The sequence below is a fragment of the Juglans microcarpa x Juglans regia genome, chromosome 1D, assembly GCF_004785595.1.
Source record: "Juglans microcarpa x Juglans regia isolate MS1-56 chromosome 1D, Jm3101_v1.0, whole genome shotgun sequence".
In the NCBI taxonomy this organism is placed as follows: domain Eukaryota; kingdom Viridiplantae; phylum Streptophyta; class Magnoliopsida; order Fagales; family Juglandaceae; genus Juglans; species Juglans microcarpa x Juglans regia.
The window spans coordinates 48,304,616-48,327,638 of record NC_054594.1 but is presented as its reverse complement, the minus strand read 5'-3'; the positions used below and the strand labels follow the sequence as shown (position 1 = coordinate 48,327,638).

Sequence of the window (23,023 nt, the reverse complement as noted above, 5' to 3'; positions counted from 1 at the left end):
GGCTGTGAGCTCATATTCTGATTCGTCTAATATTGAAGTTATATCTCAGGATACTTCTGCTCATTTTTTGTCACTGGAATTAGGGGTGGGCAGCGGGGCCCCGCCCCCGCTGCCCCGCCCGGCTTCCGCCCCGCCTCCGCATGGGCGGGCGGGCTAACCCGCTCCACCCATGCGGGGGCGGGTCCCCCGCCCCGCATAGAGAGGGTATAGCGGGGGCGGGGGGCGGGATGACCCTAGCGGGGCCCTGCCCCGCCCCCGCCCCACATTAAAAAATTTTTTTTATTTATATATATTAAATAAATATATTGTATATAGATATACACAATTTATAAAAGACTTAAAATTATATTCAAGTCATTGGATTGTTTTGGCCTCCTAGGCCAATCTTTATATAGGAGGCCAAGGCAATACAATAGTCATCCTTAAGCAATGTGGGACTTAGTAGTAAGTCCCACATTGCTTAAGGATGACTATTGTATTGCCTTGGCCTCCTATATAAAGATTGGCCAAGGAGGCCAAATCAATCCAAAATCTAACTCTAATGAGTTTAAATTTTTTTATATTTATAAATTTTAATTTATTATTTAAAATATATTATAATTTTGGTCTAAAAAAATATTTTTAGACCAAAAAAATTTTTTTTTTAACATAATGGCGGGGGGCCGGGTGGATGGGGTTTTTCCCCCGCCCCCGGCACCGGGGCGGGGGACCCCGCCCCCGCCTCCCAGGGGCGGGGGGCGGGGGGGAAATCCCCAACCCCGCATGGTGCGGGGCGGGGTGCGGGGAAGGGCACCCCCGCCCCGCACCATGCGGGTAGTAGCCCTAACTGGAATTAATTAATTTCATGAAATTCTGTAGTTTGTAGTTAGTGCTAGAAAAGGACAACTTAACTATGGAGGCTTATGCCCATCATATATTAAGTTCTAAAAATTTTAAGTATTTATCGAATTGAGTACTTAATAATTTTCATTTCATGAAAAATTGGCACTTATAAGACCTAGTTGGCCCAGGTAGGAAGTCGAGGCACAATGTCGAGGCCACAAGAGACCAATATATAATTAATTATATGGGATTTAGAGATCGAGGGCCAACTCTTGCACGATCTGTAGTAGGGATACTCGTATATCGATCTGAGGTCAGGTGGGTTGGGGAGATTCCAAATTATATAATTAAGCTCAAATTTAGGCATCGGTTGAACGCAACGTCTAATGTTTCTTAGACTGGGTTTGACAGACAATGGGGTTATTAGCACGCTTTGCAATGTGCATAATCGAATCTTTATTTTTGCAAAACTAACCCAATCTATATATAGCCCATTTGCGCATTCAGTCATTAATAGACTAATTTATTTTTAACAAATCTATTAGAGTTGGATTGGTAAAAGATATTTTTAAGATTGCTTATGTTTACAGGTGACCATTAATTGTGACTTGTAAGGGTTAGAAACTTAGCATATATAGAGACACAATCCTAGGGTTAGCTTTAACCATGGGAAATTTTAAAACCCATGAAGACTCTCTCTTTGAAATATTGACTTCAAGATAAAAGGAGTCGAGGGACCCAAATATTTATTAACTTTTGAAATGGTTCAATGGGCACAGGCTCTAACCTGTCGCATTGCAGGGGCCTGGATCGAGTTCAATGTATTGATAACATGAATTTTAATGGCGTACCACGTATTTCTTAAATATAAACTTAAGAAAGCTGAAAAGCTGATACCAAGCACACTCACATTACGCGGCCATGCATGGTTTTGAATGGCATTGCATGAGTGTGGATAAATGACTAGGGGCCATGCATGGACACCAGCTTTTAGCGATTGGTAGTGTTTCCTTGAGAGCGCTTTGATATTTTACAATATCTCATGATCTTCATTGTGACATCTCATATGATAAGGATAATGGTAGGTAGTGTATGAGATTCCATATTGCTTGGAAATGAGAAATTCTTAATCTTTATAAGGTTTCAATTAGGTTCCAATTGTATCATTGACTAGTCTTTTTAGAGTATAGACCATGTGGTTTGGGTCTTCTATTGGGGCGTTATAAATAGTATTAGAGTCTATCCCAATCAGAAATGTGGGACTTGAGCCGTGCCACCTACAATGGACTAGCTCGACAAGGATGTTGAGAATTTAAGGGGGAGAGATTGTGAAACCCCATATGATAAGAATAATAGTAGGTAATGTATGAGATCCTACATTGTTTGGGAATGAGAAGTTTTTGCTCTTTATAAGGTTTCAATGAGACTCCAATTGTATCATTGACTAGTCATTTTGGAGTATAGGCCATGTGGTTTGGGCCTTCTATTGAGACGTTACATTATGATGTCTATTCAAGCATGCATGATAGAGTCATAATATAGGTCAATCCCACTTGTTGGTTTTTAACACTTTTTGGTACGTTTTTGGACTCGTTGATGATTTTTTATAACCACCAAATGTGTATTTTTAGGCAAGCTGGGGTATACGTTAATTAGCTTGAACAGGTATAAATGGTGGGGAATTGAGAGCTCAACAATCACCCCAATACAACGATTACAGAGCTCAACGTCGCATATGGTCTATCTACCCGACAACAGGGGCGGTGATTAGCCAAAAATGTGGAGAACTATGGAGGAGGGAAAATTTGCTTAAATCATCTGTACTCCTCAAATACCCGTTTCACATTCTTGTATTTTGAATTGATAGTTAAACTGTAATGAGTCATGACCAACTCAAGTTTGGATTAAACAAAACAAAGTAGGAAGATGGTATGGAATGTTGCTTTAGCCCCATTTGGATAGTGATATAAGATGATATGGTTTTAGATAAGAGTTAAAAGTTGAATAAAATATTATTTTTTTAATATTATTATTATTTTGAGATTTGAAAAAGTTGAATTGAGTTTTGAAAAAAATTAAATTGTTTATTATATTTTGTGTGAGAATTTAAAAAAATTGTAATGATAAGATGATTTGAGATAAATTAAGATGGTTTTCCAATCCAAACGGGACCTAATGTAGTAGGAACAATTATCTAACTTGTACTGATAATAAAATTTTAGCCCACTAGAGAGAGAGCAAGAGTACCGTAGGTCTATATTGTGTTACAACAAGATCGAGTGATACATTAATTACTAAATCCAGAGATAAAATTTAAGTACGTGGAACACTGCTAGCTAGGTTACTCATACAAGACTTCATGTGCCTAGAAGGACTGCATCAAGCTCTTAAAACCATATCGACAGCTCGCGGAAGACTTGCCAAAATTGACCAGTTAGGACAAAAACAACCCAACACGTTTTTACAAGTCCTGACAGTGTTAAGCAACTCATATCATTACCATCTTATTTCCAAAATATTAAGCTCGATCATACTATCACCACCCCCCTGCAACATGGTAAAAGAACATCATTTCAGTCAGCTGTGTCAAGGGCGATAGGCAAAAGCAAAGAACACTAAAACACACCCTAACAATAAGGACATCAAAAACAGAAGAAGCAATGAATGTATGCAATGGTCTATGAAAACCCAAACAGTGCTTTCAAACCTTCATGTAGGGTTTTTTAGGCAATGCTTCATGTATAATTATAAGTTGATGAGAAAAATCTACTTGACAGTCTCATTTTTAACACACCTAAGGCACTGTTGATATGGAAGATTTTTACAGAATTATGTTGAAAAATGATTAGTTGTTTGATTTTTTTAAAATTATAATGGGCCATATAATAAGGTCTCGTTTGTTTAGTGAAACCATCTTATCTCATATCATCATTACAATTTTATCAAACTTTCAAACAAAATATAATAAACAATTTAACTTTTTCAAATCTTAAAACAAAAATTATATTAAAAAATTATATTCTAACAATATTTTATTCAGCTTTCATCTTATCTCAAATCACTATTCAAACCAGGCCTAAATGATGTGTTTGATATGTACAATTGTACAAAAACGATAATAAAGTGTTCTAAGAGGAACACATAATTAATGAGATCCATCAATCATTTTCGAAGAGAAATTTGAATACCTTTGCTAGGGGATGGGTCGATTAGATGCAGGGGCAGGGTGTTAGTAATAGAGGGAACCTGCAGAAACAAAAAGTAGGGTTAAAGTTCTAAAACCACAGCTAGGGAACTAATAATTAGATTAATACCCATTTATGATCTCTAAATTAATCCAGAGCCATATGATCATACCCTGCCACCAGTTCCCTCTAGAAGCGCTGTTTGGATTGCTTCCATTGGAGTCATCATCATCCCCTGCATCCTTCTTGTCTTTGAACTGAAAATTTGAAGATATGTTTACCCACATCAGAGATTACCATAGGGATCGATAAGAAATTACAGAAATAACAAATCTTTCAAGTGACTAGAGTTAAGATACTAATTAATAGTTTCAACGCTTGCACATGCGTAAAGTGTTATTATTAATTATTTACTGGCTCGGCTACTGACGATCGATGCATGCATGCTGCATGACCCACGTATACACTGGAAGTCTAGATGACGAAATAATTGGCACATATGTATTTATTCATGGATAAAAAATTCTACACTCACCATATGGGGGGATTCGGTGGAGCGGGTTCTTGGAGAATAGTTTTCTTGACCGCCATAGTAGATCGATGAGCTAAAATAGCAAGGTTCCACTGTTTCATTCTGATAATTGGATCCCTTTTCTCTAGAACTTGAACCAACGCTTTCACCGGCCTTGCTGTTCTGAGTAATAATATCTGAAAGAACCCAGAGAATCCAGATAATGTCCCATACGTCGTATATTTTCCAGGTGCAAAACTTTTCCTTTAATAGTCTTAGTTAGAGCATCCTCATTGGCTTGGTCAAAGTCTAATGATAGCTAAACTTTAGTCAATATGTGCCAAAAAACCACCACATTGAATTAGGCATTGCTATAAAATTTTAGACTTCAACTACACTGACTCTCCAAATTTGTGGGTGAACACTAGGTTAGCCGAATATTAAAATATTCAATTCTCATTCATCTCACAAAATATGTAGGTATTTTTTTGTAATTAAGAAATTTGGTTCAATTTATTATTAGTAAATATAAAATGTGATAAAAATAAATTAATTAGTTAATATTAATTAGAATATTAATTAATTATTAAGCTAATTATAATGATAAGTTAATTATAATATAATAATTATTAATATTAATATTTAATATTTAATAAATGTGATTAATATTAATATTAATTTAATTAGAATATAATTATTATTAATATTAATATTTAATGTTAATTTAATATTTAATAAATGTAATAAATATTAAATTAATTTAATTAGAATATAATTATCATTAATATTAAATTGGTAGAATTATAAAATGTGATACAAATAAATTAAATAAAAAAATTATTAAATTAATAATATTTTATTATTATATAGAGAGTAAATAGCTAATCCAATATGGAGATTGAATTTAAACGGAATAAGAAAATGAAAAAAAGTATGATATTGACAAAATTTTAAAGATGAATTTGACTAAGTCAATAAGAATGCTCTTAGTTAAACAGATACTAAATTCGAGCATTTAACTTCAACCCAGTTTCTTATGGTTGCGCATAAATCAATCAAACAGTAGTATGTAGACTTGTAGTAGTACTGCAGGCCCGTGGAGGCCGGTCCAGTTTCACACCTTTTTTGTTTTCTAAACCACTTTAATTACATCCTTACATAGATCAAAGCTCAGGTGGTAGAACAACATGAGATCAGTTAAAGGAAAAATTTTTAGAGGATATATCCATCTATAATTTTGAACCACAGAGACGGTACCTGGAGTTCCATATTTGCCACTGCCACCTTGGTTGCGAGAGGAGTCCCTCCCTAGCACCTAAAGTTAAAGAAGGAAAAATATTAGAACAATTGCCACTTATTATCTTTGAAACCTATTTCATATCCCTTATACATAGTTCCAGCAAATCTAAAACGTAGAACGTATTATCTTGATGAATCTTGCTAAAAACACTAGTCTAGATGCTTCTATCTATGTCGCCGTACGTTGTTTCTTAGTATCAATCAAAATGAAGAAGTCTATAAATTCTCTCCAGTCTTTGATCTGGATCTGTTTTAAGTTTTTCATCTTCTAAATTTCTTACAAGCCATAGCCATTACTGAAAATGCATGATGTGATTCAATTCTGTGATTTGAGTTTTAACAAAGATCAGGAACAGTTGTAGGACATCCTGCAGACCACTGATGCAGTGCAGACAATCTTTAAGATAGCGATAATAACAAAGTTTTCCTTGGGAGTCTGCACAATGGTATTGTATGTCAATAGCCATACACACACACACACACACCTCTAATATAGGTCGTCAATACCACATTCAATTATCATGTCAGTTAAGTTTAGCTTAAGAATAACAAGGCGCACAAAAAACCTAAAAATAAATTGTTGGCAATAAGTTCTGGAAAAGAAATACCGTTGATGGGGGTGGAAAAATGGATCCAAATAATCCAGACGAGGCTGAAGAAGGGTTCTTCGGACCGAAAAGGTGATCTAAAGTCATGGATGACGACGAGGCACCTGCTTGCTTCTTGTTCTCCATTATAGAGCACTGTATGATCACTAGGAAGGCTTGTTTTGTCAACCAACGAACAAAACTACTCTGATGAATAACCAACACCTTTTAACGACCAATGACCCAAAAAGGGCAATTGGATAAGATTTGCAGAGATACAAACAAAGGGATAACTACTAATTAGAAAGCAGAGGAAGGCAGAGCAGAGCACGTGAAGATTGCAGATGTGGGAGGTCTTGTGAACGGTTGCAGCTATTTATAAACCCCAAAATACGGTGTCTGGATGCTGCCCCCATGTGCCTTCATTCAGTCCTCTCTATCTCCCTCTCTTTGACACATGGGTGCATCTTTCGCTTCCAAGTGGACACGTTCCCAGCTCCAAACCCCTACCGCCACGTGTTATCGTCCTAAATTCTCGATCCATGTTCAATGATCCGTTCTGTAAGTGATTTGAGAGAGAGAGAGAGAGAGAGAGAGAGAGAGAGAGAATTTGTATAAACAGCAATTATATATAAAGTTTTGGGGAAGGCTTAAAGGTGTTATGGTCCTATAGTCCCACAAGAAGATAAATGGATAAGGTGGCTGGCTCAACTTGAGTTTTTATGCCTACTTTTGCCAAACAGCTTTGACTCAAACGAGATTCCATAAAATGAAGATATGGTAGCTTTTCTTCCCCACAATCTTTGAAAAGAAAAGATATTCAATTGTTCAAGGGAGAAAGATTCAAGATTTAACGGAATTTTCTTCGAAAACCAAATTGAATATGACCTGATTCCATCAAATAAACTGAGTCGAGGCAATACTACATGGAAAAAAGAACAAAGAAAAAAAGGATGGCCGGTGGAATAGAATAGAGAAAAGAAGCTAGGGGGGAAAATCAGATATTATGGTAACATAATAACCTAGAGTCTGCTCTTCTGGCAAGTAGCAGAAAGCATATGAATGAATATCTCTGATTATCGGGGGGCCTCTTGATCAGGATAAGTGCTGTCGTAATTATTTGTGCTATCCTAATCAGTTTCATACCGTGGTGACGTTTTCAATGTTGACAAGAGCGTGATTACCATGGAATACTTTATGAAACACTAACTGATCATGATAAGGTTATCAGCTAGAAAGGAAAGCATTAAATAGACAAACATGATGTTCGAGTCCATGTCCTGACCAACGAGACCAATTAAACTAGAATTATGGACGAACGCTACAAGAACATTATTTATTTGTGGTTAGTTATTTTCTGTAAAAAAATAATTATTTTTTATGAAAATAATTATTTTTCGTTAAAATGAGTTTATTTTTATAACAAATAGTACTTATTTTCGTTGCAAACAATCCATCATAAATTCTCCTTTTTATTGTAGTGAAAAACGAAATGGAACGCCCGAAGCGTTTTGTTACTTTGTAGACAAAACAATTAAACTGTTATTAATATATAGCTAGCATATATGTGAGTTTCGATGTCTTTCAGAGGGTTCTGGCGAAATCTCCTTAATTCATTCGTTAGCAGGTCATGTCTGAGAAGTCAGAAGTGGAACAAAAAACTAATCCTACTTAGAAGCCCCGTGGGGAAGGGCATACCGATTAAAGATTATATTGCGATAACGATCGATGCGATTGCTTAAGAATTTTCTTTCATGTCAATATTCCGGTCGTGAGGTTCCTTTTGGATAACTTTGGGATAAACGCATGCATGCAGTTGAATCATTCAATATCGAATGTGACAATATTTTCTAGAGCACGCCGCGGAATTTGCGGATGGGGGCCGGAAATGCATGTTGTGAAAGCATAAATACTGAAATCAGTATTCTAGAGAACTTATAATCTTAATTTCAAATATAAAGGATTGAGAGAAATCCTGCAGCCACCAAAAGATTTTACAAATTAGTTTTTTTGTTTTATAAGATTTTATAAATTAGTTAATTTATAAACCGACATGACTTATTCGTTAGATTTACTTTACAATAAAATAACTTGACAATTTGACGTATTATATCAAGTTACGTCAGTTTATAAAATTACTTTTACAAAAATCATTTTATGGCTAAAGAGTTTTTCAAGGATTAAAAAAGAGAGTAATGGTATTATATCCACTAAGAAATAGAGCAAGAAAACCATTTTACTTTTGCTACTTTGCCCCTTAATTTTAATTTTTTTTTTAATAAGTAACAATTATGGTGCCACTTAAGTGATAAAGTGAGTGGAATAAATTAGGAGGCATCCGGCATAATAGTGCCATTACTCTTAAAAATAATTGATCAGTTTGATAAAATAGTCAAAATATCTAGATGTTCCCAATTAGTTCATGACCCAAATATTTAATAAGGGTAATGCTTGGGCGATCGAGAAAGGTGACCTCCTAAAGTGATCGATTTTGTCTTTTTATTTTATTTTTTATTTTTTTACTAAATGATTAACAAAGTATTTTTTTTAATGAGAGTGAATTTATTTTTTCAAAATATTTACAGTGTTTAAAAAATGTTTTAAAAAAAGAGAAGATATTTTGCAATATGCAAAGTCACCTTTCCGGTGACGCTAGTATTGTCCATTTAATAATGCTTGGAGACTTTAATTGGGACTGAGTACTGCTGCTACATATTCGAGGGTTACGGTGAGAGGAGACTACTGAAGGGTTCTGATCTCAATGGTGCTGTGTCGATTAGATAGCCACTAGTCAAAAGCGATTTGTGAGATAGATGAAATCATATATTCCTTCTATTAGACATGGAATATTCTAAAGCCAATTTACCATGTCATTTTCACCTGTACATGGCAAATGCAGATAAGGATTTGATTAATTTGGTGCATTCTCCACTAATGGATTAAGAGTACATGCGATTATTAACTTGTTAGGAATGATTCTAAAATCCTGCATATAGAGGAATATGATTCGAAATTCTAAAACGAAGGGAACCGATCTTAGATCTTGAGAAATCTTACTTGAGCCTCTAATCTTTGGACTTGAGTACTGATGACAGTTTTCCATGTTGTTGCCAAATATTTTACAGTACTGGTATAAGCTAGCTAGGATCCATGAATTGATTCGATGGAATTTGTTTTCCTTGGGATAGCACTTACCTATATCCTTAATTAATTAACATCGATCTAGAGGTTTCTAATCTATTCGGCTGAAAATCCGACCATTTGCCCAAGAAAAAAAAATAAAAAATCAAGAAGAATAGAAAATTTTTTGACAATAAGCCCGGCCAGTACTGTTTCTTGAGTGGCTCACTGTGTGCCAGTGACACAGCTTTTGATTTGTTTGTCAAAAAACTAGTGAGGAAAACAGAAGTAATTATAAGCTGCTATATATAGCACACAAGCATATTTAAAATTAATGTTGTTAAGTACTTCATTTATTTCTGGTGTATAATTAATTGTTTGCAACATCTGAATATTCATGACAACGACGAGCATTTAGCATTGAGAGAATGTTCTTACTCATGAAAGAGACAATGTATATCATAGGAAATTGTCATCCTGATCAGGAGAAATTTTACAAACTTGCGTACCAAATTATATAAAATGTTATTGCCAAGAAACTTCGGGAAACATATATATATATATATATATATATAGCCAGATTAATGGTGATGATCATATCATATGAGTTGACGACGTTCGTACGTGGAATGCATGGAACCATGCGCCGTACCAATGTACCATGCTATCTTAATTAATTTATATCTTTCTTGTCAGTGTGATTTATTTTGTTACAGATCTCAACGGCACAACAAGCATATATACATAGCCATCGAATTTGCGAATTTGAATTCAAGAATAAAACGGCATGGAATAGCCATTATTGATCTAATCCATTTAAACGCGGCTTAACGTTTCTGCCCTTGGTTACCCAAAAGCTTGCATGCCTGTCATGGAAAATTCTAATTCAAGCCGTTTTTTTATTTCCAAGCCAATCACAGTGCTAGACATAAAACCAGAAACCCAGTTGAGTATTACAAATTACCAACGTACTCTCGTGTACGTTATTACCACGCCATTGTGTATATACATATGACAAGCATATATATATGAGACGCAAGATAAGCTAGCTATAGCATGATTATAGATATTCTTCATAATATTAGTCATGTATTACTTAAGTTTCCATGGAAGGCATTGGAGCTTGGGGCAGGAAGCGTCCCACGTGCTTCTGCATTCACCTTTTAAACCATCACAGCATTTGCACACAATTCCAAGAGATGCCGCAAACGTCTTCGAGTTATACCCTACAAATTTATCTCAACAGTAGTATCATTACCTTGTTTCGAATTTAAATGGCCAACCAATTCTGTAACTATATATAATGGGAATATATGTAACTAGAAAGTTTTTGATGTACAGGGATTGTTCTTGGTCTGCTTACCTCGGTGATGGTCGTTGAGTGTCAGTGTTATGGCTTCTAACGCTCTCGGTTCTTGATACAGAGCAAGGATCATCACGAGCCAGAAAAAGAGCTGAAAACGCATCTGCATGCCCATTTTCAGTACAGATTTGAACCAGAAACTACACGCAAAGTTCTGAAAGAGCTATAAAGACATGGGTTAATTTTCGGTTTTAAAATACAGGGTGTTGTGGCTCCTTTTATTTGAATGCTAGGGGGGCTTCTAGAATAAAGGGTGCCAAAGGCACGCGTTTACATCTCTGCTAAGTTTCTAAAGGGTGGGCCAGCGAAAGAGCTTTCACTCAAGTTTTGTTCGGCTGATAAGGGGACAGATCAGGAAAGGAACATGCACATGGACTTTCACGTGTTTTATTTTTAATTTTTTAATTTTTAATAATTCTATGCAGAATCGTAAAATACATAAATATCACATATTAATTTTGAAATAGAATAAAATTTACTATTAAAAAAATATTTTTTTATGTGAACTTTATATTTAATCACTTTTTTCAAAAAAATTACACATCACTTACTCATTTCACGACTATAAATATCATTTATCTAATTTCTCTCCTTTAATTCATATTTAATTACATATATCATCATATCTGACAATGACACCTTGTTTCTGATTCTTGTAATATTTGAAGCTCTTCAAGATTAATTTTTCATACTCATATTTATTAAATACGATTAAAATTAACATTCTTTCTCCCAGTTCAATTCATATGAGTGCTCTTAGACTTAACAGATGATTCAAGAATATTAATTTAATTTAGTTCATCGATCGATCCGGATCAATACTTTTAAGTACTAGGAGAAAACACAACCAATTTATTTATATGGACTTATTGGCTGCACTGGAAACTTCAGCTATATATACGATCGTTTGATAATCAAAATATATTGTTGTCACGACAAAACGTTTCTTTCACGACCCTTGGAAATTTCTTTCAAGTTCCATTTCGGTGAATTGTATATATAATAAAGTTTCCGCTATCTATGTCCCAAGTACGAATACCTTGTTTCTGGGTTTAAGGGTAAACATTTTCACAAAGTTTCGACGTCTGAATCCTGCCGCCTGATTGCAAGAATACCTCTATTATAATAAGTGGCTATCTAATTGTGAATAATAATTATTATTATTTTTCTGTTAATTTTTATTATTTTTTCATTATGTTCGTTAAGTCTTATTTTACTAAAATGCCTTTAAAATCTTTAATTATTTAACGTATAACTCTCTTGTAAAATTTAATGAAATATCTTATTTTATCAAAAGGTTTTTAATTTTAAATTAATAATATTTTATTATTATATAGAGAGTAAATAGATAATCTAATATAGATGTAGATCAATACTCATACTTTTCTGAAGTTCAATTTTTTTTAATCTTGATTTTTTTATCTTTTTTTAATCTTATATTTTTTTCTCTCAGATAAATAAGTTACTGATTTTTTTATTTCATTTTTTTTAAATCATAATGATAAATATATATATTTTTTCCTAGGACGTTTCCTAGTGTGTGTATATATATTCCTCTTTATCTTCACCATGATGTCGAGAGTGGCTTTAATTTGTACATGCAAGGTAACACACTGGCAACTACTAGGAGTGGGGACATATTAGCGGACCCGATCAACTCTTGGAACGCGTGAAAATGTTTAGTTGAGCAATGATAGCCAAACTAATCATTTACATTTTTTCTACAATTTTTTAATTAAATAATATTTTTTCAAATTTTAAACGCATCAAATCAAAATCAAAATTAAAATAAATATTTCAAAATTATTATTTTATTATAAAATTATAAAAAAAATTATAGAAGAATAGTAAGGATATAATTTCTCTTAATATAATATTTGGTTTCTCTAAGGTGAATGCTCTAAGTCAATAAGTCAAGCAAATGGAGTCTTGCTTCTAAGTCAAGGAAACGAAGACCTGCTTTGATTGGGACCGGAGGAAACATCTCCGTTGATTAGGAGTGAAAATAAAAACAGTTCTTTGATTGGGACCGGAGGAAACATCTCCGTTGATTGGGGGTAAAAATAAAAACCAGTAAACCGGTGAACGGTCCGAATCAGACTGAATCGGTTGATTCGATCTGATTCTGAATCGGTCTGGTACTGATTTTATTTTTTGAAAAATTAGGTGAAATCGGTTTAGTTCTGATTTTTCTTCTTTTTAGCACTAGACTAGACCGGTTCTATATTTATTTTTTATATTATATGCTAAATTGTTAATTAATATAAGACTAAATTTTAAAATCCTATTACTCATAATAATCAAATAATATAAAATTAATATAACATTTGATATAACATAAAATTAATGTTATAAACCTTAATATAACATTTGATATTAACATTAAAATTTTAATGTTATAACATAAAATTTTAAACTTAAACATGAACATTTATTTGATCATATGTTATTAATATAAACTATATATATATAAAGGATAAATAGATTTATTGGCATAATAAATTATAATATATATTCCTTTTCATAAATACATTTTTATACATTTGATCATATACACTCATATAAAAAATGTTTGTAACCATCATATAATATATTATGACTAACATATATGTATCCACTAGCATATTAATTATTATCACAAATATATATAATCAAATATATAAATAAGTTAGACACTAACATATTATCATTAGCATATTATCACTAACATACATAAATTATAAATAAGTTAGGCACTAATGTATTAGTAGTTAAATAGCTAATAGTATTAGTATATCACTATTAGTAATCCACTATATATAAATAACTATATAAATGGAGATAACTATATTATAGTATTAGTATTAGTATTAGTATAGTATTATAATATAGTATTTGTAGCAGATTTTTGTTATAGCAAATTTTATATTTTTATAATAGATATTTTTATATCAGATTTTTTATGGCAGCAGATTTTTTACATGACAACAGTTTTCTTTGTGACAGTTTTTTTGTTTTTGTATGGTAGATGATTAAAATCGTAAAATTGAACTGAGCCGAACCGATTAAGTAGATTAGAATTGATAAAATTAGAAGTATCGGTTTAGATATGTAATTGATATAGTATCATTTTTTCAAAACTCAAAATTAATATATAACAATTTGATTTTAAAATTTATCTAAAGTTGAACCGAATGGAATCGTTTACCCCTAAGTCTCATTGATATTTTCTTTTTTGTTTGGTAAGTTAAAGACGACTAAAGGAAAAGCAAAGGCGAAGAAATTGTTAGTTGGACCCCACCTGCACCCGCCTAATTTTATCCTCTCTCTCCACTGTGATAGAAAGGATGAGACAAGTATGAGACAAGTGTGATACAGTCAATTTATCTGTGTTTTATATTAATATTTTTGCTTTAATTATATTAGACCCTAAAGCAAAAAAAATTAATATAAAATATAGATAAAGAGTACTGCTACATTCATAAAAAAAAAATATAAAAATAATTTTATAAATTAATATAATTTTATTTTATCCGTTAAATCTAATTTATAATAAAAATAATTTTATAATATGATAAATTACATCAAATCACATTAATTTATAAGATTACTTTTATATAATTCTTTTATAATTAGAATATTTTCCTTTGATTAATGAGGCCAAAGCATTGTAATACGCCCTGATTAAAACAATGACTCAGCCGGTCCGACTTGTCTCCTGTTACAAAAGTAACAAGATATCTCTTGTTAAAATTCAATGGCCAAGTGATAACAATCTTTTTAATCAAACCAATGGATTGTAATGCTTTTGGCGCAAGAATGCAAAAAGTCATATACGATGGTCATTGAATGCTAGCGACTAAACTCTATATACTGCAAAAAGTCCTGACAAGGAAATTAACCTCATGTTTATCTTATACGCTAGCCACTAAACTCATTTGCAATACTCTGGTTTGACGTATACTCATAAAAATCGGTTCTTTTTTGCTGTAACCCACTTGCACGTAGAAAAAGATCAAGAAGAAGAACCAATTATTGGGAACCCATAGCTGCACAGCTTATTCTTGAGACACTTAGCACTTACATGGCTGTAACGCGAGAAAGAGAAGTGAAGAAAAAGAAATTTGGTAGAGATAGACAAGAGAGTTGTAAATTTGGGAGAAAAAGAAATCTGTTATTGCTATGTAAAAAGAAAGGTTAAGATTCTTTCTTTTACTACTATTATTATTACACAAAGATTAAAGTTACATTGATCACTTGCCATTAAATTTTTAACATGAGATATCATGTTAAAAATGTAACTGGAGGCAAGCCAAATCCATGACTCGGCTTCAATGACGATGACGCTGAAGATACATGGAGCAACAATGGGCTAGGAAAAACCTGACCCAATGGGGTCGGCTTTAGGAATCCCAGCCTTGACAAAGTTGGCTAAAGTAAAGGCACAGTTATATGTATCCCATTGCTCATCCGACCAATCTGGGTTGCTCACCGGAGTGGTTATCGGCCAACTTGGTATTATATCCTGCTCGGTTCAAATTTTTTATTTTTTTTAAAAGATATAAACGAAAAAAAATGTGTTGCCGCTAAATTAGATGGTACAAAACGCAGCAGGCCCATTTATACATGCTTTAATAATTTACTTAATAGATAATTACACCATAGAATATCATGACATAGAAGACACGTCAACAGGGGCTCCTCACTTGAATTTTGAAAACTACCACCATTCCTTGTAAAAAGAAGCAGAGACTATGAACGAAATATCCCTTCTTCTTTCCATCGTCAGCGAAAACGGGCAGCCGTTGTCCACCATTACCCTTTTTTACAATTTACACTATTTATTCCTAAGTTTTCTATCAAAAAACAAAACATTTTATTTTATTTTTTGTTTTTGAGAAAAAAAAGGGCGACCCGCTGCCCAGCCTGTCTCCAAATGACATGAATAGAGATTAAAGAGTGATGTTTGGGGTTTTGAAAGTCATCTACCATATGCTTAAAAATTAGTTATTTAATGGTGAGAGCAAGTTAGCAACAAGTTTCCAACTCCCCCGACGCCTACGGCCCTATCCCCACAAATTCAATAATTAGTTGGATAAACCGCTCGTTAACCTTTTAGTTCACAAATTACAGGTGCTATAATTATGAGTAATGCAATATACTATACTTTCATTTCACTTTAATAATTTCATTATATAATATGTGGCAATGATTCAATAGTGATAAATATGTTATATCTTATATAATAAGATGAAAATAAGATAGTTTCAACTCATGAGCCCCGCATGATTCGTACGGTTTGGAATTGGGCTCATTTTTTTCCCGCCAATGGACTACATATATATATATATATGATTGAATATGTCATATTTGATCTAGCAACGGAATTGCAAAATGTCCCCAACTTTCATATATATAGAACATGCTTTGCCCAAAAGAAAGAGAGGAGATGGAATTTAAACCATTGGATTCAGATTGTGTTTCTTTTTTCCATTGTACATCCTTATATTAGATCGGAAAAAAAATAGAATTGGATTGGTACTTTTGAATGAGGATGTGTCCCTTTTGTTTGGTTTGAAATGAGTGATATGTGTCGAAGTTGGACCCAAATATTACAATAAAGCAATTTATTACGTCTCAATCACATCCTTAATTTTCTTTCTATTTTTAGAAGATGTAATGTCTATACGCGCTAATTTACTCTTTCCAATATACATATAAAGCACACATTTTACCTCCAATATAAATCTAAAAAAATACGTGGTACTAGTGAAAGAAGGACATGTTTACAAAATGAGATTAGATGAGAATTTTGTGAATAATATTTAGATAGTTTGGATTAACTATTTTTAAAATTTTGAGAAATGAGAGAGCAAAATATTTAGATGAGAATTCTGCAGTCCTTCTTCCCTCCCGCAAAAGCCATTCGGTCTTCCCACCTTGACAACTGCCTCCGTTTACCGGGTCAAGTGTCGCCATCCGATAACCTTATCTGGTTTTCGTTCTGAAAAGCCTTCGGCATTTCGCAATGCCGATGAATGTAGCTCTGTTATTTCGGAAAGCTCTGGCAAAACCAATGTCTGCAATCCCAATTTGGTACATGCGGCTCAATCGTCGTTGTCCATTTGATTATGGAGCATTCGTTGTGCCTGGAGAGTATCTTCTTCCACTTCTTGGTCTCGGAGACGAACCTCAAAACCTTGGTGAGATCCACTTTCCTTCACTTGAAGTTCAACGGGTATTTCTTCGATTCGAAGATTGTTCGGGACCTATGGACTACGAGTTGTCCATGACATCTCCAAGCTATGGGAAAACCATTGTCGATGAGATATCCAAGCTATGGACTACGAGTTTGGGTTTCAAAACAATCAGAGCTCTGGAGTACTGCCACGTGAATTTCAACAAGTATTTCACAGCAGGGTTATGGTCGGAACGGAGATTTAAGGGTGTTTTCGATGAAAGGAAACCATGCTACTTTAACACCAGTGTGATGATCATAGATCTAGCCAAGTGGAGGCGAGTTGTGTACTGGAGAGAGGTGAGGGGAAAGAGACAGAAGAGAGAGAGGGAGAGAAAGGGGAAAAGATAAGAGAGAAAAAGTTTTTATCTTTCACCGTGGCCCACCAGCTCATTTCGGGATGCGCAAGTGTGCGCCAAAATGACTGCATTTAGATTTTTCCAAACATATATAATTAAGCTAAGATCAGCCATATGCGTGTGTATATAGATAACTAATCATGTTTACCTTTCGGTCATTCTGTGAAGCTGAGTGACCAACAACGAGAATGGTCGCGAGGCTGAGCATGTTAAGACTACCAGAAAAGGATTCTCCACTACCTCTTAACACGGATTCTCCACAACAAGACGCGTACTGCACAGACATTTGCAGAGATGAATAAACGTGAATATTCTTCTGTTAGTTTGTTATTGTAATGAGCTGTAAATTGTGTTTCCTTCTTTTATATTTTATTTCTTTGTATATATATATATATATATATCAATTGTCAGTATACGGATATATACAAGAGAATGAATTCCATCTATCAAATATTTCTTTCTCTGTTTTCTTCTGCTGCGTAACTTTCTTCATGGTATCAGAGAGCCATGAGGACTAATTCATCCTCATCTTCCAATCCTTCCCCAGAGCAAAACATGCAAAACCGAACCCCCTCAAATCCTGAAACCAATCCTCATCATCCTGCAAGTCCTTATTTCATCCAACCTGGTGAAAGAGCTTCTTCTCTGCTGGTTCCTGAGCTTTTGACGACAAAAAACTATGTCACCTGGGCAAGGACCATGCGCCGAGCTCTTAATATCAAAAACAAACTTGGTTTCATTGACGGTAAAATTACTAAACCCACTAATACATCAGACCCTATTTTCACTCCATGGGAAAGATGTAATGATATGATAATTGCTTGAATTCAACACTCTGTAAGTATCGAGCATAGACCAACCATTGCACATGCTGACAATGCTGCCACTGTATGGCATGACCTTTGTGAACGTTTTTCCATTCAAAATGCACCACCTATTTTTCAGCTTCGGAAAGCAGTCTCTGCCTTGGTGCAAGATGATGATTCTGTGAGTATTTACTACAATAAACTCAAAGGATATTGGGATGAACTAGAAATATATGAACCAATGCCTCTATATACATGCGGTTCTGTCAAAATCTTGGCAGATTACCACTACCGGAGTAAGGTTATGCAATTTTTAATGGGGATTCATGATTCATATGACAATATTCGAGCTCCAATTCTTCTTTATGATCCTCTTCCACCACTCAATCGTGTTCTTTCCTTAGTACAATAGGAAGAGAGGCGTCGGCAGCTGCATTCCCTCCCACTTTCCACACCCGCTGCAATGATTACTAAAGGACCAGATCAGAGAATGAGTCCAAACACATGCAGGGACAAACTTTTTTGTTCACATTGCAACATTTCTGGACACTCTTTGGAACGTTGCTTCAAAGTCAATCCTGGTCTTCCGGTTTGCTCACATTGTCACATTCCTGGACACAACAAAGACAAGTGCTACAAACTTCATGGCTTCCCTCCTGGACACAAAAATTCCTACAAAAATAGACAGTCTGCTAATCATGTTTCTCTTGAATAGGAGCAGGTCACCAATACTCCAGTCATTACTCAAGAACAATATAGTCGCTTAATTGCCTTGCTCCAAACACAACCACATGAAGCACACGTTCCCGCTGCAAATCAAGTTCAAATGACCTCCACTTCTCTAGATGTCCCTCCCATGTCTGGTATAAACCTATGTTTTTCTGCACAGCATGATACTGCACCATGGATTATTGACACCGGAGCTACAAATCATATGATTTGTAGCCCACGGTTTTTTACTCACATCACTGCTACAGTTTCTAATGCAGTCAAATTACCAAATGGTAATTCTGCCTTAGCTACCCATGTTGGAGATGTTCGACTATCAGACACTCTAACTCTAAAAAATGTGCTTTGTGTTCCCACATTTTCCTTTAACCTTATCTCTGCCAAGTCTTTGGCCCAAACTTCCAATTGTTGTCTAATTTTTTTTTCTCTTGGATGACGACTGGGTAGGGTAGAGTGAAGGATGGCCTCTACCATTTTCAACATCAGAAAAGTCCTCTTAATGCTTTAACTTCTCACCTTCAAACCTTGCATCATTTTACTTCTGCTAATACTACTGCTGCTACTACAAATTTTGATGAATTTACTTTATGGCATTATCGGCTAGGACATAGCTCCTTGACTGAACATGTTTTGAAAGAAGTTTATAATATTTGTGATAGACCTAAAGCTCACAACAGATTCCCTTGTGATATTTGTCCAATTGCAAAACAACATAAATTGCCTTTTCCAAACACTGTGAGCAACACCACAAAGCCTTTTGACTTGATTTCTGTAGACATCTGGGGTCCCAATAATACTCAAGCTCATGATGGATCAAAATACTTTCTCACTATTGTAGATCAATTTACAAGGTGTACATGGATTTATATGTTAAAAGCCAAATCAGAAGCACGGATTGCTCTTCAAAACTTTTGCTCTCTTATTGAAAATCAATTTGAAACTAAAATAAAAACTGTCCGCACCGATAATGGGGGCAAATTTCAAATGCCAATATTTTATCAAACAAAAGGGATCCATCATCAACTTACTTGTGTTGCTACCCCTCAGCAAAATGCATTAGCCGAACGTAAACATTAACACATTTTAAATGTGGCAAGGGCTTTAAAGTTTCAATCCGGTTTACCCATATTGGAATGAATTTGTCATAACAGCAGTATATTTAATCAATCGAACACCCACTCCCAACCTTGATTATAAATCTCCCATTGAGATATTATATCAAGTCAAACCTACATATTCTCATCTTCGAATATTTGGCAGCTTGTGTTTTGCTTCTACACTTAGTCATGCTAGAACTAAGTTTGAACCCAGGGCCCGAAAATGCGTGTTCTTAGACTACCCATACGGTGTAAAAGGATACAAGTTGCTCGACTTAACCACCAACCAGATTTTCATTTCACGTGATGTGGTATTCCACGAAGATATTTTTCCCTTAAAACAACCACATCATACCAATACAGATTTTGTATCCTTTCAAACACAACCTGCAAGCCATGTTGAGAATCCAGAAATAACTCCTGAAAATTCTGCTCCCTCCACCAAAACCTTCACTCCTCCTCTCAATCTTGAAGAGCAAAATCATGTCCCTGATTATATCCCTTCTCCATCTTCTGATTTTATCCCTCCTCAAACTAATCTACGCAGGTCCAATAGAACTAGAAGAGCACCTGCATACCTGCAGGATTTCCATTGCCAACAGGTTGCTACACTTGACCCTTCTCAGTCAGGATTCGAGACTCAAGGTTCATGCCCCTCCAATGCTAAAGGTTCAAAAGTATCTTTTCCTTTATCTGATTCACTTTCTTATAAATCTCTTTCACATGCTTTCAAAGCTTTTACTACTTCTATCTCTTTACATACTGAACCAATTTCTTACACCCAAGCCATTCAAGAACCTGTTTGGTGTAAGGCAATGAAACAAGAACTTGATGCTCTTGAAAATAATGGAACTTGGACTGTTGTTGACTTGCCTTCTGACAAGAAAACAATTGATTGCAAATGGGTCTACAAATACAAATTTAAGGTGGATGGGACCATTGAGAGAGCTAAGGCTCACTTGGTTGCAAAAGGATTTACGCAACAAGAGGGGATTGATTTTCATGACACCTTCTTACCTGTTGCTAAGTTGGTATCTATACGTTGTCTCATTGCAGTAGCATCAATTAAAGGATGGGATCTTCAACAGCTGGATGTGAACAACGCTTTCCTCTACGGAGACCTTGATGAAGAAATATACACGCGTTTACCTCCTGGTCATCCATCCTCAAGCTTGAACAAAGTGTGCCGGTTACAAAAAAGCATTTATGATTTAAAACAAGCTTCAAGGCAGTGGAATGCCAAGCTTTCATCTTCCTTAATTGAATTCGAATTTGTCCAATCCAAGGCAGATTACACCCTATACACCAAGGCCACAATCACATCATTCATAGCACTTCTTGTTTACGTAGATGATATAATCCTAATGAGTTCTGATCCTAAGTCCACTTCTGTTGTCAAAGGATTCTTGGAAACAAAATTTAAGATCAAAGATCTTGGAAGTCTTAAATATTTTCTTGGTATTGAAGTGGGGTGTACGAAATGAGGTATCCAACTTTCCCAAAGAAAGTATGCTTTGGACATACTTTCTGAAACTGGATTGTTGGCAGCAAAACCATCTAATTTGCCTATGGAGCAAAATGTTAAGCTTAGTAAAGATGAAGGGGAATTGTTCAAGGATCCAGCACTATATCGAAGATTGATCTGGAAGCTACTCTATCTCACCAACACACGACCAGATTTAAGCCAAAGTGTACACCTATTAAGCCAGTTCATGGAGGCTCCCCGTGATCCTCATTTTAATGCAGTCCTCAAAGTTATTAGATATGTAAAAGGAACCCCAGGACAAGGACTTTTCTTCCCTGCGAATTCGAAGATGGAACTTGTAGCCTCAGATGCAAGCTGGGCAAATTGTCCTGATACGAGGCGTTCTACAACTGGATTTTGTGTCTTCATTGGCAGATCACTCGTGTCATGGAAATAAAAAAACAGACTACTATATCTAGATCATCAGCAGAATCCGAGTATAGGGCCATGGCTTCAGTAGTTTGTGAACTCACATGGATTAGATATTTTCTTACTGATATGAAAGTACTAATCTTAAAACCTGCAACTTTGTACTGTGATAACTTGGCAGCAATTCACATTGCTGCAAATCCCGTTTTTCACGAGTGAACAAAGCACATTGAATTAGATTGTCATCTAATTCGTGATAAGATCACAGAAGGAAAAGTAGTCACAGCTCATGTTTTCTCTCATTCTTAGTTGGCTGACTTGTTCACTAAACCCCTATACTCATCTGCCTTCACACGACATTTATCCAAGATGGGAGTAATTAACATATACTCTCCATCTTGCGGGGGGATGTTGAGACTACCAGAAAAGGATTCCCTACTACCTCTTGACACGGATTCTCCACAACAAGACGCGTACTGCACAGACATTTGCAAAGATGAATAAACGTGAATATTCTTCTGTTAGTTTGTTATTGTAATGAGCTGTAAATTATATTTCCTTCTTTTATATTTTATTTCTTTGTATATATATATATAAGTTGTCAGTATACGGATATATACAAGAGAATGAATTCCATCTATCAAATATTTCCTTCTCTGTTTTCTTCTGCTTTGTAACTTTCTTCAGAGTAGGCGAAGCCATGAAAGTCTAGAAGTTTTGCTTGCCATTGGAGGTTCAGACTCAGCTATGAACTTGGCTGGATAGCGTGTACGTTAATTTTATCCTAGATATAAACTCATCCAACCGATGGAAACAAAAACAAAACACGAAAGCTGGTACGTTGATCTAGATAAGTTTAATTTGTTGGGCAGTGATCAGAGTAGTGGAAAGGTCTACACGAACATGAACATGAACATGATCAGTACTAGTACTAGTGAAGAACTAAAGTCGAGTGGTTGATTTTTCCAACTCCGAAAAAATTGAAGACAAAAGGTGATCATTATCCAAGACAGCCTGTCTCGTGACCCAGACTC

The 23,023-nt window shown here is 34.9% G+C and overlaps 1 protein-coding gene and 1 long non-coding RNA gene across 2 annotated transcripts; both read right to left on the bottom strand.

The window, feature by feature from the left end:
- Positions 1 to 3,086: 3,086 nt before the first annotated feature.
- LOC121249573 lies at positions 3,087 to 7,494 on the bottom strand. The gene is made up of 7 exons (XM_041148328.1): positions 7,135 to 7,494; positions 6,426 to 6,963; positions 5,776 to 5,833; positions 4,543 to 4,715; positions 4,180 to 4,264; positions 4,011 to 4,068; positions 3,087 to 3,369 (listed from the first exon to the last, which is right to left on the bottom strand). Exons 2-6 carry the CDS (start codon positions 6,549 to 6,551, stop codon positions 4,052 to 4,054), a joined length of 459 nt encoding a protein of 152 aa, XP_041004262.1. The 5' UTR covers positions 6,552 to 6,963; positions 7,135 to 7,494; the 3' UTR covers positions 3,087 to 3,369; positions 4,011 to 4,051.
- A 2,912-nt stretch (positions 7,495 to 10,406) lies between these two features.
- On the bottom strand, positions 10,407 to 11,226 carry LOC121250560. The gene is made up of 2 exons (XR_005937811.1): positions 10,888 to 11,226; positions 10,407 to 10,750 (listed from the first exon to the last, which is right to left on the bottom strand). It is a non-coding gene; the product is annotated as an uncharacterized LOC121250560 (long non-coding RNA).
- Between the last annotated feature and the right edge of the window lie 11,797 nt (positions 11,227 to 23,023).

What these genes read in the sequence shown, in the direction of transcription:
- LOC121249573 (XM_041148328.1), bottom strand. Translation starts at nt 6,551, where the DNA reads ATGGAGAACAAGAAGCAAGCAGGTGCCTCGTCGTCATCCATGACTTTA. An exon ending in TTTTTCCACCCCCATCAACG is followed by an intron (nt 5,834 to 6,425) that starts GTATTTCTTTTC and finishes CTTTAACTTTAG; the next exon opens with GTGCTAGGGAGGGACTCCTC. An exon ending in CCACCGAATCCCCCCATATG is followed by an intron (nt 4,265 to 4,542) that starts GTGAGTGTAGAA and finishes TCAAATTTTCAG; the next exon opens with TTCAAAGACAAGAAGGATGC.